Here is a 12685-nt window from a genome sequence, read left to right on the forward strand (position 1 = left end):
CGGGAGCGCCCGCGCTGCCTCCGGGCCCTGCCCGGCGCCCGCCGCCACCCGCAGTTCCCGGCCACGCTCCGCGCTCGGCCCCCAGAGCCCGTGGCCTTCCCTGCCCCTTTCTGACTCTCTCTTTTCAACTCAGCCCGTTCCAGGGAGGGCAGAGTCCACACGCCCTAATCCTTCACCGCGACCGTCAGCAAAATCGAAGGAAGAGGAGAAACCAGTCAAAGCGAAGAAAAGGATACATATATACGCATACACATGTATATGTATATGTATCCCGGGTGCCACAGATAACGGGGGCGTTACACCTTGCCCGGGGAGGCGTGAGGACAAGGAGGGGAATGCTGAGTGCACTTGTGCCTGCTCTCCCCGGCGTGTCTGCCGCCGGGGCTGCTCCATCCTCCCGGTGAGGCTCCGCAACCTCCGTTGAGCGCTGCATGCTGCTCGGTCCTGCTCCCGCTTCCTTTCCCCGGGACTGTCGGGAGCTGCAGGGCTGCCGAGCGGAGGGGGCTTTGCCCAGCCATCCTCCACCCACCGCCTCTACGTTCGCCGTACTCCGGGGGCGATGAAGCCCCTGGACTCGCCGAGCGCACGAACCTCCCCCTGCTCCGCCGGAGCCGCTGCTCCCCCCAGCCCCAGCGGCGGATGATGCTTCGCGAGTAGCACAGTTGTTTCTTCTCAGTAAAAAAAAAATTAAGGGACAAGCGAAGTTCCCCGGTGGGCAGAAAGTCCCACGGAAGCAAGAGGGAGTTTTATCCTGCCCATGGCTATGGAATGGGGCCGGGAATCGTTTTTCTTGCAAAGGTTAAGTGAGTGAAGTTGGGTATTCCAGCTGCAGCAGGGAAGAGGAACATCAGTCAGGCTGTGTAACCCTCTCCCAGCACGCGTGTAGGTGCATCCAGGGATGACCGGCATCCAGAGGAGCGTGAACCAGAGGAGGCGATCCCCAGTGCCCGCAGCGCGCAGGGCTAGCCCTTGAACCCAGAACTCCTTAGAGAGGAGGTGACAAGCGCAACAGGCTCTCCACGGGATCGATGGGGAAATGCCCTCAGATGTTGTCCCCGTGCCCCCTGAGTCTGCTCCGCAAGGGTCACTGAGCCGCTCCCCCGGTTCGGGCACCGCACCGGCGCCGACGGCACCGGAGCGGGGCGGCAGCGCCCGACGGCGATTCCGGCGCTGCGGAGCGCAGCGGACAGGCGGTCCCGGTGTGCCACGACCGGGGTGCTGCTCCCCGAAAATGGGGTTCATAGAACTGGGGGCCTTTGACCTGCAGATACGTGGGACAGGATAGGGACGGGGATGATCTTGGGAAGAGGATACAGGTGGGAAATAGAAATGGGGGCTCCGGTCTCCCCAGTCATCCCACAGCTTTCTCTTGCAACGAATTGGGTTTCGCTGTCACGTCTAAATCCTACAAACGTGGCTAGCTTTGGGAGCAGATGCCTTCACTTTTCACGATTCTCTTGAAGTCGTAACATTCCTAATCGACAGCAGATCTTCCCAGCGGAAAAGCGCAGCATATTCCCTGCGTGTCAGAGTGGTTTTGTTCCCCGTTCCCCGTATTAGGTTCCTCACCGCTGCAAGTTGACATAATGCAAATTAGCAAGGGACATCATAAAAATCCATTCGAGAATAAAGGTTTTGGAACAACATACGCTTCATAACTTAAACGCCATATATTTAAAACAAATGCACTTAACAAGACAGTTAACCTGAAACTTCAGTTCTATTGCCAGTGGGTTGACAAGTCCAAATATTTTTATTTTTTAACAAATACGTAAATATTAGACGACACATTATCCAGGCAGCTTTCAGCTACAGCTTCCAAGAATACTCTAGAATAGAATGATTTGTCAACGATCTGCTTTGATTATAAACTACTTTCGCGTGGGAATATTTTTTTCCTTTTTGTGTCTCACTCCCCCGTAGACAATGAGATCATTTACTACCACGCATTTCGATGTTTAAGTATTTATTTCAGAATGATGGGGTTTGTACCTGGAAGTGCATGGTTTTAATTTTTTTCCTCAAAGGCGGCACGTGCGGGTATCGTAGCTGGTTTTGTGTGTACCGTCTCAGCTAAACCGCTATTTCTCTAAAGAGAATTGCGACTTTTGTTTTATTACTGCATGCACCCACCCTCAGCTATAACAAGACTTTTCCTATGGGAAAAGATACATCTCCAGTTAGAAGAGCCTATCTGCGGTCTGTGTCTTGGTCTGAGGACACTTGGGAATCTTACACTCGTGTTCAGACATCTGGACTTAAACTATATTTGAAAATGCAAGCTTATTCAAAGAAGTCAGTTTACAGCACTGGGCACAGGATCGCATTCTCGACAGGAATGAAAATATGAGGTTTAGACGTTTGGGTTTTGAAGGTTTTCCCTTTAGCCTTTTTTATTTTTTCTCTCTTTCTTTTTTTGCTTGTCCGGGGTCTGGGGGAATGTTTTGTGTGTTTGTTTTTTGTTTTGGTTTTTTTTTGTTTGTTTGGGTTTTGGTTTTTTTTTTGGGGGGGAGGTTGAGTGCGTGAGGGTTATAATAAAGAAAGAGGGAAAATAACAACGCGAAACAAGAGAGAGCTAAAGAAGAACTGGGAACGTCTTTGCTTCCCCTCTGCCTCATAAAAAATGCCACTCGTTTACAAAAAAAGGGAATGAAAATCTCTTCGCCTGCCTGGAGCAGAGTGCAATGTTGGACCCCAAATTGTTCATAAAAATAGAGAGGACTTGGGGCTGAAACGGCAGGGCTAGGCTTGCTTCGCCACGCCACTGTCATGCTCATGAGCACTTATTCTGCAGGATGATAATGTAGTGTTTTCTTGTTGCTGTTTTGTTGATTTTGGTTTTATTTGTTTGCTTGTTTTTCCTTCGGAGAGGGTGAAAAAAAAAAGTGTAATAACAGGAGTGTCATGAACAATAAAAAGGCACATGCGTGTCCCTGAGCACGGTACCGTGTTATCCTGGCGGATCTGTCTTCGCTCGCGTATTATATTACCCTGGCTTCTCGGGACAATGTAATATACCCAAGCAATTTTCTCCCCTTCCCGGATCTAAAGGAGTGTGAATGGATGGATGAATAGAAAAACAAATAACCGAGGAGATTACGGCCTCAGGATTAATTATAAAGCACGTTTAACCTTTTTCTTTCGAGGGTTATTTTGCTTTTCCTGTGTCGCCCGGGCAGTCGCCCCCACACGTAAGCAAAGCTTTGCGGCTCCCTATCCACGGGGAATCCGCGGAGTTTCGCACGCCGTGGAACCCCTCCGGAGCGCGGGGAGAGACCCTCCCGGCCCATGGGAGGAAGGACAGGAGGAAGGCACTCAGGTCAGGGGCGCTGGGGCGGAAAGTGGGGATCGGAGGGATGATGGGACGGGCGGAGGAAGCGTCCTCCCGGGGGTGGACCCTTCACAGGTAAGCGGTTCCCGGGATCCTCTCTGAGGATCTTCTCAGAGAGGCAGAACAACTTGCGATCCCTAAATCCATCCAGCGGCAGCAGATCCCTCCCTCCATCCTCCCCCCACTTTTTCATCCTTTCTGCCTTTGTCCCCCTCCCTCCCTCTGGGCAGGTCCCGGTGAGTCCTGTCCCGCGGCTCTGCCCGGCGGGGAGGGGGCGCAGCGCGGCGGCCGGGAGCGGCGCGGTTCGGCGCGGTCCGGCGCGGTTCGGCGCGGTTCGGCGCGGTTCGCAGCCGTGAGGTGCAGGACGGAGCGGCGGGGCCGGATGGGCGCAGGCAGCGCTGCCGCTCAGCGGCGCCGGGGGAGCGCCCCGACCCCGCGGAGCTGAGAGGGGAACCCCCGGGCCCCCGGGAGGACGCTCCGCCGGGGGGCCCTGGGGAGATGCTCCGGGGGAGGCTGCGGGAGCGGGGAGGGGGGAGAGATGAGAGGTTTGCGGGCTGCGAGCCCCGGGCTGCTGTGCCTCCCGGAGAAGCGGGTTGAAAAGTTGGTTCTTCCCAGCCAGAAACTTTCTCCCAGCGTGCGCATGCCCGGAGTGCGGTGGGAGGTTGAGGGGGGAGCTGGGAGGGGGGGTTGAAATAAGGAGGAGGCAGGAGGGAAGGGATCGGTTCAGTCTGAGCGCGACTGCTCCCGGGCGCGTTCGCACTCCAGCGCACGCAGCCGGCTCCGGGAGCAGGAGCAGGGAGAGCACCTCCGGCCGCGCCGGCCGGGGCACCTGGACACCTGGCCCCGCTCGGATCTGCCTGTACCCGCTGGAGGAGCGGTGGGGTGGGTGGGGTGAGCTGTGCCCCCCAGGGCCAGCAGAGACACTGACCTAGCCCAGCCTCCGTTTTTCTTTTTTTTCTTTTTTTTTTTTTTCTATTTTTTCCATTATTTTATTTTACCAGCTCCAATTTAGCCCAGGATCTTTTAACTGCTGCCAGCGGTGGAGCACAGATCGGGATTAGGTAAATAAAAAGAACAACTCATTCTGTTTGGTTTTGTTTTGCCAAGCCTCGGGGGTTGGGGATATCGATTCAAACACTTCCTTTACCTCCTTTCTTTCTTTGCCCCCATCCCCTCCCACGATCCGCTGGATGGTGCAGAAGCGTGGATATTGTGGTTCACGTGAGGAGGACTGTTCTCTTTGGGGCGGGCGGAGGGCTGGGGTAAGCCTTCACATGGGTCTCGGATATTTTGATGCTATTTAAAGATTTGTCCTCCCCTTTCAAAGTTGTGTCTCCCCCCTTGCGGAGAAGCAGTGTTTTAAACCCGAGCTAAAAATGACACATACGAGCAAAACAGAAGCCTGCATGTCCTTTACGGCCTTGAACTTCCAGCTTTTCTCCTTTCTATTATTGGCATTTCTTTCCACTTCTTTCTCTTCTTTCTTTATTTCTGAGAGGTTTCTTCTTTTATTTTTTTTTTTCCTTTTCTTGCAACTCCAGTGTTTTAGGATCCGAAAAGTCTTCTCTCTTTCTTCCCAAGGCCATAACAGGAATGAGCCTGATGTTTATATTTGTCTGATCGAAACAAGTTCAGCGCAGGAGAGACTAAGCTTCTCTCGAGGCCGAGCCTATAAAGTGTCAGTGCAAAGCCGAGGATTAGAGTACGGTTGTTATAGTTGGCTTTTGGCAGGGAAACTATAAAAATAGAGCATTTTGGAGATTACTGTAGTGCCGCAGGAATTGTTCGATAAATCGCGAGCCAGGCAGGAGGGTCCCGGACAGGTGCACAGTAGGTCCAGTTCAGTAAGTCCGGAGTCAGCTGAGAAAGAGGCCCGACCCCCGAGGCAGCGCTGGCCCGGGGCCCCGGGGCTGCAGCCCCGCGGCACAGTCCCGCTGCGGGCGGCCGGGCCCGGGGATGCTCCGCCGTGCCCTGGCTGCCCCCGGGGCTGTCACAGCAAAGCCTTGCCCCTGCCCGCGGCCGTGCGTGCTGAGGCCGTGGGAAGCGAGGAGTACAGAGGCAAGAAATCCTCCCTGCGGCCGGGACAGAGGAAGGACGATGTATTCCTGCGCAGGGGAGGCACCGGGTATTTCCCTAGGGAGAAAGCGAGGGCGAATGTTGTGCTGGGGGCCTTTCATCACCCGAGGGGGTTGCAAAAGCACACACACAATACCTCCAAACCTGCCTAAGAACTTGCGCGGAGAGAAGGTGGAGGAGCTTGTTGTCCCTGCGGCCGTCCCGCGGCAGCCACCCACGCCCGCCGCGGGGCCGCGCTCCCGCCCGCGGCCTCGCAGCCGCTGTCCCCCGGGGACCGAGCACGGGCACCTTTGCTCTTTTGGATAGAGGCTGCCCCGGGCAGTGCAGCCACCGCTGGTGCTCCCGGTTATTCTGTATTATTATTATTTGAGAAACTAAAGCCCATCTCATTCACCCGCGCTCGCAGTGGTGGTCTGGGGAGACTTGTCAACACCGATTTCGTGATAAAATGTGAATGATGATTTTATAAGGATTGAGCGGAGATATCCAAGGCACACGCTGACTGAGTCCTTCCAGTCCTCATTAATGTTAGTAATTAACTCTTTCACGCTCAATTAGCCCCAAATAAACCTGCTTTAATAGATTCTGCACACTTCATTAATACTTTGAATAAATCTGTGTTGAACAATGCATTTTATTCCTCAAGAGCACCACGCTCGAAAAATGCGGAGCGAAAGGGCAGTTTTATTCCCTTTCCACTTAGTTTCCCAAACAGAGATAACTTGCAAGCTCAATTTCTTCGCTTTAACTTTAGGAAGGGATATTTTCTTCCCCTCAAAGGAGACAAAATAAATAACCGACCTGGTGGCAAAATGCTGCACACCGATGCGTGCAGCCGAAAGGACAGGACTACCAGACTTGAAAAAATTCAAGCAAAACTGGGAAACTTTTTTTACGGAAGAACCTGATTGCTGTAGTTTGTCGCAAGAATGCATGATTTTATGCCTACTACTTTATCATGTTTGTAAAAATAAGCAACGTTCTCAGGGTAATTTACCTCCCCCACTCTTCCATGTGGAACTAATTAGCAAACCTCATTATTTATGAGTCAGGTATTTAATGTAACAAATATCCCTTTCAAAGGATACATCGGAAATTGATAATTCAATGTAGAAAGGAAAAATACAGACTAGTCACAAGATTACTTAAAAATCCATTGAATTTCGCCCCTTGCTGTGCTACCAGCAGAAAACCGGGTATATATACATATATATATATTTTTTTTCTGGCGTATAGAGTAGGTAGAATTTAATCTGGAAGGTTAAGATTGAAATGGACTTAAAACAGTGGCAACTGGACAATAGCATTACCGTATCTTCACTCAGGGCAAAGGGTAAGAAAGCTAGAGACAGATGTAGACTTTCAAGTTTATGATCCTATTTTGCAGGGTAAATTTATCTTGGCATGAGTGGGTTTTGTTTCAGTTAGAATACAAGTGTTTTGTTCTTAATTACTCACCGAGCTACTTTGTGTTAAAAAAGAAAACCCCGTACAGTTTTATTGCAATGGGGGAATTCAAGCAGAGAACTCTCGGGGTCTTCTTCTGTAAAAAAAAAAAAAAAAAAAAAAAAAAAAAGAAAAAAGAAGACCCGATAACGATCTGTTTACATGAAGCAGAATTAAAGGTGGAGGTGACACCGAAATCAAAGAAACGTTGATCTCTCTGCGGGCAAGTGGGAGACCAGAGAGCCACTACACTGTGAAACACATTCACTTTGATGTCCCGAAGTGAGGGGACTTTATAAAATAGCCTGCTCTTCATCCATATTTTTGACTATCCCGGTCGTACAGAGCAAAAGCGTAGCTTACATTTCTGGAAAAGTGCCAAAAAACTTGTAGTAACATGAACAGTCTGCTCCCACCTCCTTTTTTCTTCTTATTTTCTTCTCCTCTCTCTTTTCCTTTTATTCCCTTGTTGTCTTTTGCTTTTTCATCCTTTTTTAGGATTTTTTTTTTAAATTTAACAGAGCTGCTCTAGCAAAAACCAAAGAACTGTGGGCATAAGGGATGCTATTATGACCTACTGCATTTCTCCTTGGTTTGTGCCTTGTTCTTTATTGGGAAAATTGAAAGAGAATTTTTAAAATGTTTTCAAGAGAGAATTTACCCATATTGACGTAGTAGATTTCTGCTTATATATTCCATATTAAGAGTTTTCTAAAACTACAAAGAAAGAAAGAGGGATAAATTTCATTTGCAGTAGCCTGCTTCATGTTTGAGAGATCTAGAGCTACCTAGACAGGGAAACAGACACGGAGCCATTGTGACAGACAGAAATAGACATTTTCAGGTACCCAGACGAGAGGACAAGAGTGTTCTCTATGCACTTTGTCCCTAGGGTCACCAGCTGAGGCATTTGTACTGCAATGTGGACATGCTTAGTGTATAGGCAGCAACTAAATAAAAGTATATCCCCAGTAGAGCAACAAAACAGTCTGGTTGGTTCAACAGCCCTAAATAGTTCAGAAAAAAAACCAAAACCAAAACCAAAACCAAAAAAACCCCACAAAAACAAAACAAAACAAAAACCCCCAAACCCCCAAAAAATAGAAAGAGGGAAAAAAAGAGCAAAAGGAGGAGAATAGAGAATATAATGTGTGCATTTTTCAATCAGTCACTATCAAAATGCATCCAATTGAAAAACAAAAATGTCACAATCTCTTATTCTGGGTCATTGCAGTGGAATTCCTCTAAGGTTTGAGTCTCTCTTCCTGCTGCTGATTTATGTAAAGCAGAGTGAAAGGTGGGCCTGGAGTATAGAGCTGCTCAGAGTAAGCTTCTCCCTCTCACACCCTCCCAGCCGCAGCTCCTCTTTCCAGGCAACAGCACAAATATAAATCAGATTTGTTTCACTGGTCTTTAGACCTCTTCCACCAGCAGTTTCCACACCCCCAGACTTCCAGCTCAGAGGGACAATTACTGCTCTGCTGTACTTTGCTGCCTCTGTTTCTCCAAAGGCGCTTTACTCTTCACTTGGGGATGAACTCTAATCGGAATTCTGCGAGGACCCTGCCGGAGTCCCCTGCGGGGATCTTGTGGGGGAACCTGCTGTGACTCAGCAGGAACCCAGTCAGGATCTTATAAAGACCCTGTGTGGATCCTGTGGGAACACTGCGGCAAACATGTGGGGATTCTGGCAGCAAATAGCCCCACTGAAGGCAAATCCCAGAGCTCACTGAGGGGAAAGTGAGTATAAGTTGAGGACTGTGGAGTAAGGAGGAGGCTCTCTGGCTGAAGGGATATGATTATTCCAAAAGCCATGGGTGCTCTCTCTCACACCCACAAAGGGAGGAAGCTGTGTCCCCACCAACAACCCTCGGGAGGCATCTCCTGCCAAATGGTTGACAGCAGCCAGGGCTGAATTTTCAGACTGGGCCAGATGTGCCTTAATGCTGCTGCCTTGTAGCATTTTCCCCTCCATCTTGTGGGGTGGGACGTGTAGGGATCTGGCCCAGGAGAGAGGCTGGGGGCTTGGCAGGACCCTGAAACACAGACCAAAGTGGTGGCACCCAGCCCAGGGAAGGGCTGAGGCCCTGCAGCTGCTGGTCTGGGTGCCCCATGGGAAGGGTCTTGGCAGTCCTCGTCTTTTAGCCTTCTGAAGGGCTCTAATTAGGCAATTGCTTAGATTAGGATGTGGGCTTGAAGCCAGGCACTTCTCCCTGGGAAGAGCAAATGCCACATCAGGTTTGTCACCCAAATTCAGCATTTTCCTTTTTCTTTTTGCAGTACACAAGAGGGAGGACTTTGGCAGGTATTTTCCCCATAATGTTTTTACACCAAAATTATTTTATTTTTTCTGAAAGAGGGAGAGCATGCAGTTCTGAGCTTCCAAGCACCTCCATCATCTCAGAGGCTTGGCTGAGGCCAGACCACAGGGAGCTGAGCGACCCAGGGGCAGCAAGCTCCGCACCCTTGAGCCTTCTGCGTCACCTCAGGAGTCAGGGCTAAATGCAGCTTCTCTGGACAGATGTAGTGGGCAGTATCTCACTATTTTCTAAAGGCTGAGGTCACCCAGGAAGGGATTTTAAATTACTGGGAGATGACTGAGCTTTTTGGGCCAAAAATGACATCTCGGCTGTCCCCGTGTACAAGATCCCTGGAAGTCTGCACAGCAGGGGATGCTGCTGGGAAGTGTATGATAGTGGATGCAGTACAACATTTGTGTGCAAGAGAGAGATGGGGAGAGGTAGAATCTGGGGATACACTCACAGCAAAGATCGGGTGAGGCCTCTCTAATTCCAAAGCAACCTCCTCCTGTGGCTTTGGAGAGAGATATTGATGAGGGGTGTGGTAAGGTGCTTTTGTTTTAATGTAAACCTACTTCTTCCTCTTCCCCCCTCCATCTTTATTTTCCAGACATTTTCCTCCCCTGTTCCGAAGATCCTCCTCCTGAGCGGCCACCATGGGAAGTAAAACCCTGCCGGCCCCAGTGCCTATCCATCCTTCCCTCCAGCTTACCAACTACTCCTTCCTGCAAGCATTCAACGGGCTGCCCGCCGTGCCCTCTGACCACCTCTCCAACCTCTATGGCTTCAGTGCCCTGCACGCCGTGCACCTGCACCAGTGGACTCTGGGCTACCCGGCCATGCATCTGCCCCGCTCCTCCTTCTCCAAAGTGCCCAGCGTCTCCAGCCTGGTGGATGCACGCTTCCAGCTGCCGACCTTCCCACTCTTCCCACATGTCATCCAGCCCAAGCAAGAGGCTGCCAACATGACCCTCAAAGCCAAACCCCGCTTTGACTTTGCCAACTTAGCAGTGGCTGCCACACAAGAGGACCACTCTAAACTGGGACAGGCAGACAGTCAGGGCTCACCAGCAGGGCTGGGGTCTTTGCTTGAGGTGACTAAACTCTCTCCAGAAAAGAAGCCCACGCGGGGAAGGTTACCGTCCAAAACCAAGAAGGAGTTTGTGTGTAAATTCTGTGGCAGGCACTTCACCAAGTCCTACAACCTTTTGATCCATGAAAGAACCCACACTGACGAACGGCCTTACACATGTGATATTTGTCACAAGGCTTTCAGAAGACAGGATCACCTGAGGGATCACAGGTAACTATTTTTCTTTTCCTGTTCTTTTTCCCTTGTGTGTTTCTACTCTCCCAGTTTCCAATCTACACTCAAGGTTTTTATAAGGTGAAGTTTCCATCCAACCAAGAGTGTACCCTCTAGTTTTTCCTCTGCCCACTGTTGGTGGAAGAGCCCAGGTAACTCACAGTGGAAGACATACCTCACTCACTCCATAAAAACAACTTTCACAACCTCTTTTTTACTTCTACACGTTTTCACCCTCCATTTGCATCATATGTCCTCTGCCTCTATGATCACTCAGAAGTGTCATGAAGACACACGGTCCGGTGACCCCAAAGTAAAGGAGAAGTTCTTTAACCTTTCTTAAGGAAGGCGCCCTATAACCCTCTGATGCCCCCTCTCTTGCACACATACATACTGACAATTGCCCAGGAACCAAGCTCCAGCACTCTCAGTCTCAGCAGTAGGTGTAAGAAATGTCCAGCCCATTCTCCCTCAGGTGGCTCACTGCTGAGTTTAGGCTAGTTATTTCTGACATGTCAATTGTTTTTCTCTCTCTAGATATATCCATTCTAAAGAAAAGCCTTTTAAGTGTCAAGAATGCGGGAAAGGATTTTGCCAGTCCAGAACACTAGCAGTCCACAAGACACTGCACACGCAAGTAAAGGAACTGAAACCTGCCAAACTTAAGTGTTGAATCTCCATCTTCTATGAACTTTTCCTCCCCTTCAGACTTTACATCAAAACTAGAGCAGAAACAAAACTTTCAGGATGGGCGCACTGGACTTTGTGCTTTGTTTTTGTTTCTACTTTAAAAAGGGCAAAATCTGCACCCCTTCAATCCCCTGTCCAAGCAATTAACTTCCTGAGTCGTGGGTGAAAAGATTATTTTGAATTTAAAATATACGTGAATGATACAGAGAGTGCTAGCTGACTTGTGTGGCTTTGATAAACTTTATGCCAAAAGGTGGTGCTCACGTGTTGGACAGGAATCACTTTAAAACCAAACAAAAACCCACAAGACACCCCCAACCAACCCTGCCCCTACCCAAAAAAACCCCCAAAAAACAACCAAAATCGTAGCTTCCAAAAGTATTACTTAAGAAAATCCAAACTCTTATTTTATACTTTTTTTTTGACTGTATAAAGCTTCTTATTTTTACACTTCAGGAAATACAAAGAATTCCAGAAGACAATTAAGAACTGAAATGGTGGTTTCTCATCACAGCATCATTAAGACAAGGAGAGGGGCAACTTGCAAATCTCATTTGCTAGTTTGTTTTCAGAAAGAAGAAAATTAATGTTTGGAAATGACCTAAGTCTCTCAAGTGGGGAGTCCTAGCATGCGTTAGAAAATGCATCCAGATCTCAGACCCACAGGTTCCTGGTGTCGGGACAGATCAGTGTTCATGGGACATGGAGAACTTTTTTATTACCTTGTGGTCTAGTGTGCTGTGAGGAAGTTTGTAACTTCTGGACTTATTTAAAAAACCCAGAGGAAAGAAAGATGGCAATACGTCAAACTGACGGTATGCACAACGTGGTTTTAGTGGTACTTAAAGTCTTCGTGTGTCCTGGTGTGAGAGAACAAATCTCAACTTGAGAGCGTATTTTTTTAAATGCTGGCTTTCTAAACAGTGTATTCAAATTAAGAGACATTCCAATAAGTTCTGTTTATTAAAAAAAAAAAAAAGTTGTATGGCTGTTTGGCACTTTATGCTGATTATTGGTAATTGACATTTATCACTGGATTGTGTGTGGTTTTTAAGTATTAAAATAAATTGTTATTTTACAGGCAAGTCTGCATGGAATACATATGTGTTCATTTTGTTTCTGATCTCTGATCTCTTCTCTGGTAAACTCTCATTGTAAATATTCAGAACCTATTTATTTTTTGATTTTTTTTTTCTTAGTTAAGTTATTATTTCTTCAGTGGTTGTTTCTACCGTTCCACCAGCCTTTGAAAGTCTGGATCTTTTTTTTCTAAGCATTAGCTTTCCCCCTTCTAATATTCCTTTTCTTCCTTTTTTTTTTTCTTTTTTGTTTGTTTATTTGGGGATTTTTATTTTTATTTTTATTTTTATTTTTATTTTTATTTTTTTTATGCTGACAAAAGTAAACATCTGAGGAGAGTCCAATAATTTTGCCGCTAGTGAGGAAAAAAAAATCGTCTTGGGTAACTGAATCGTGGGTATTAGCTGATAAGATTAGGTGTCAGAAGTGTTATAAAACAAATCAGATGAGTAATGG

At 48.4% G+C, this 12685-nt stretch overlaps 1 protein-coding gene across 1 annotated transcript; it reads left to right on the forward strand.

The window, feature by feature from the left end:
* The first annotated feature begins 4037 nt into the window (after positions 1-4037).
* OSR1 (odd-skipped related transcription factor 1) lies at positions 4038-12234 on the forward strand. The gene is made up of 3 exons (XM_038133908.1): positions 4038-4392; positions 9764-10456; positions 10997-12234. The coding sequence occupies exons 2-3, from the start codon at positions 9810-9812 to the stop codon at positions 11130-11132; spliced, it is 783 nt and encodes a 260-aa protein (XP_037989836.1). The 5' UTR covers positions 4038-4392; positions 9764-9809; the 3' UTR covers positions 11133-12234.
* The last annotated feature ends 451 nt before the right edge of the window (positions 12235-12685 follow it).

The sequence above is a fragment of the Motacilla alba genome, chromosome 3, assembly GCF_015832195.1.
Source record: "Motacilla alba alba isolate MOTALB_02 chromosome 3, Motacilla_alba_V1.0_pri, whole genome shotgun sequence".
In the NCBI taxonomy this organism is placed as follows: Eukaryota; Metazoa; Chordata; class Aves; order Passeriformes; family Motacillidae; genus Motacilla; species Motacilla alba.

Excerpts from the sequence above, each read along its gene's own strand:
- OSR1 (XM_038133908.1), top strand. The coding sequence starts at position 9,810 with ATGGGAAGTAAAACCCTGCCGGCCCCAGTGCCTATCCATCCTTCCCTC. Across the intron at positions 10,457-10,996 it reads GATCACCTGAGGGATCACAG|ATATATCCATTCTAAAGAAA; the intron begins GTAACTATTTTT and ends TTCTCTCTCTAG.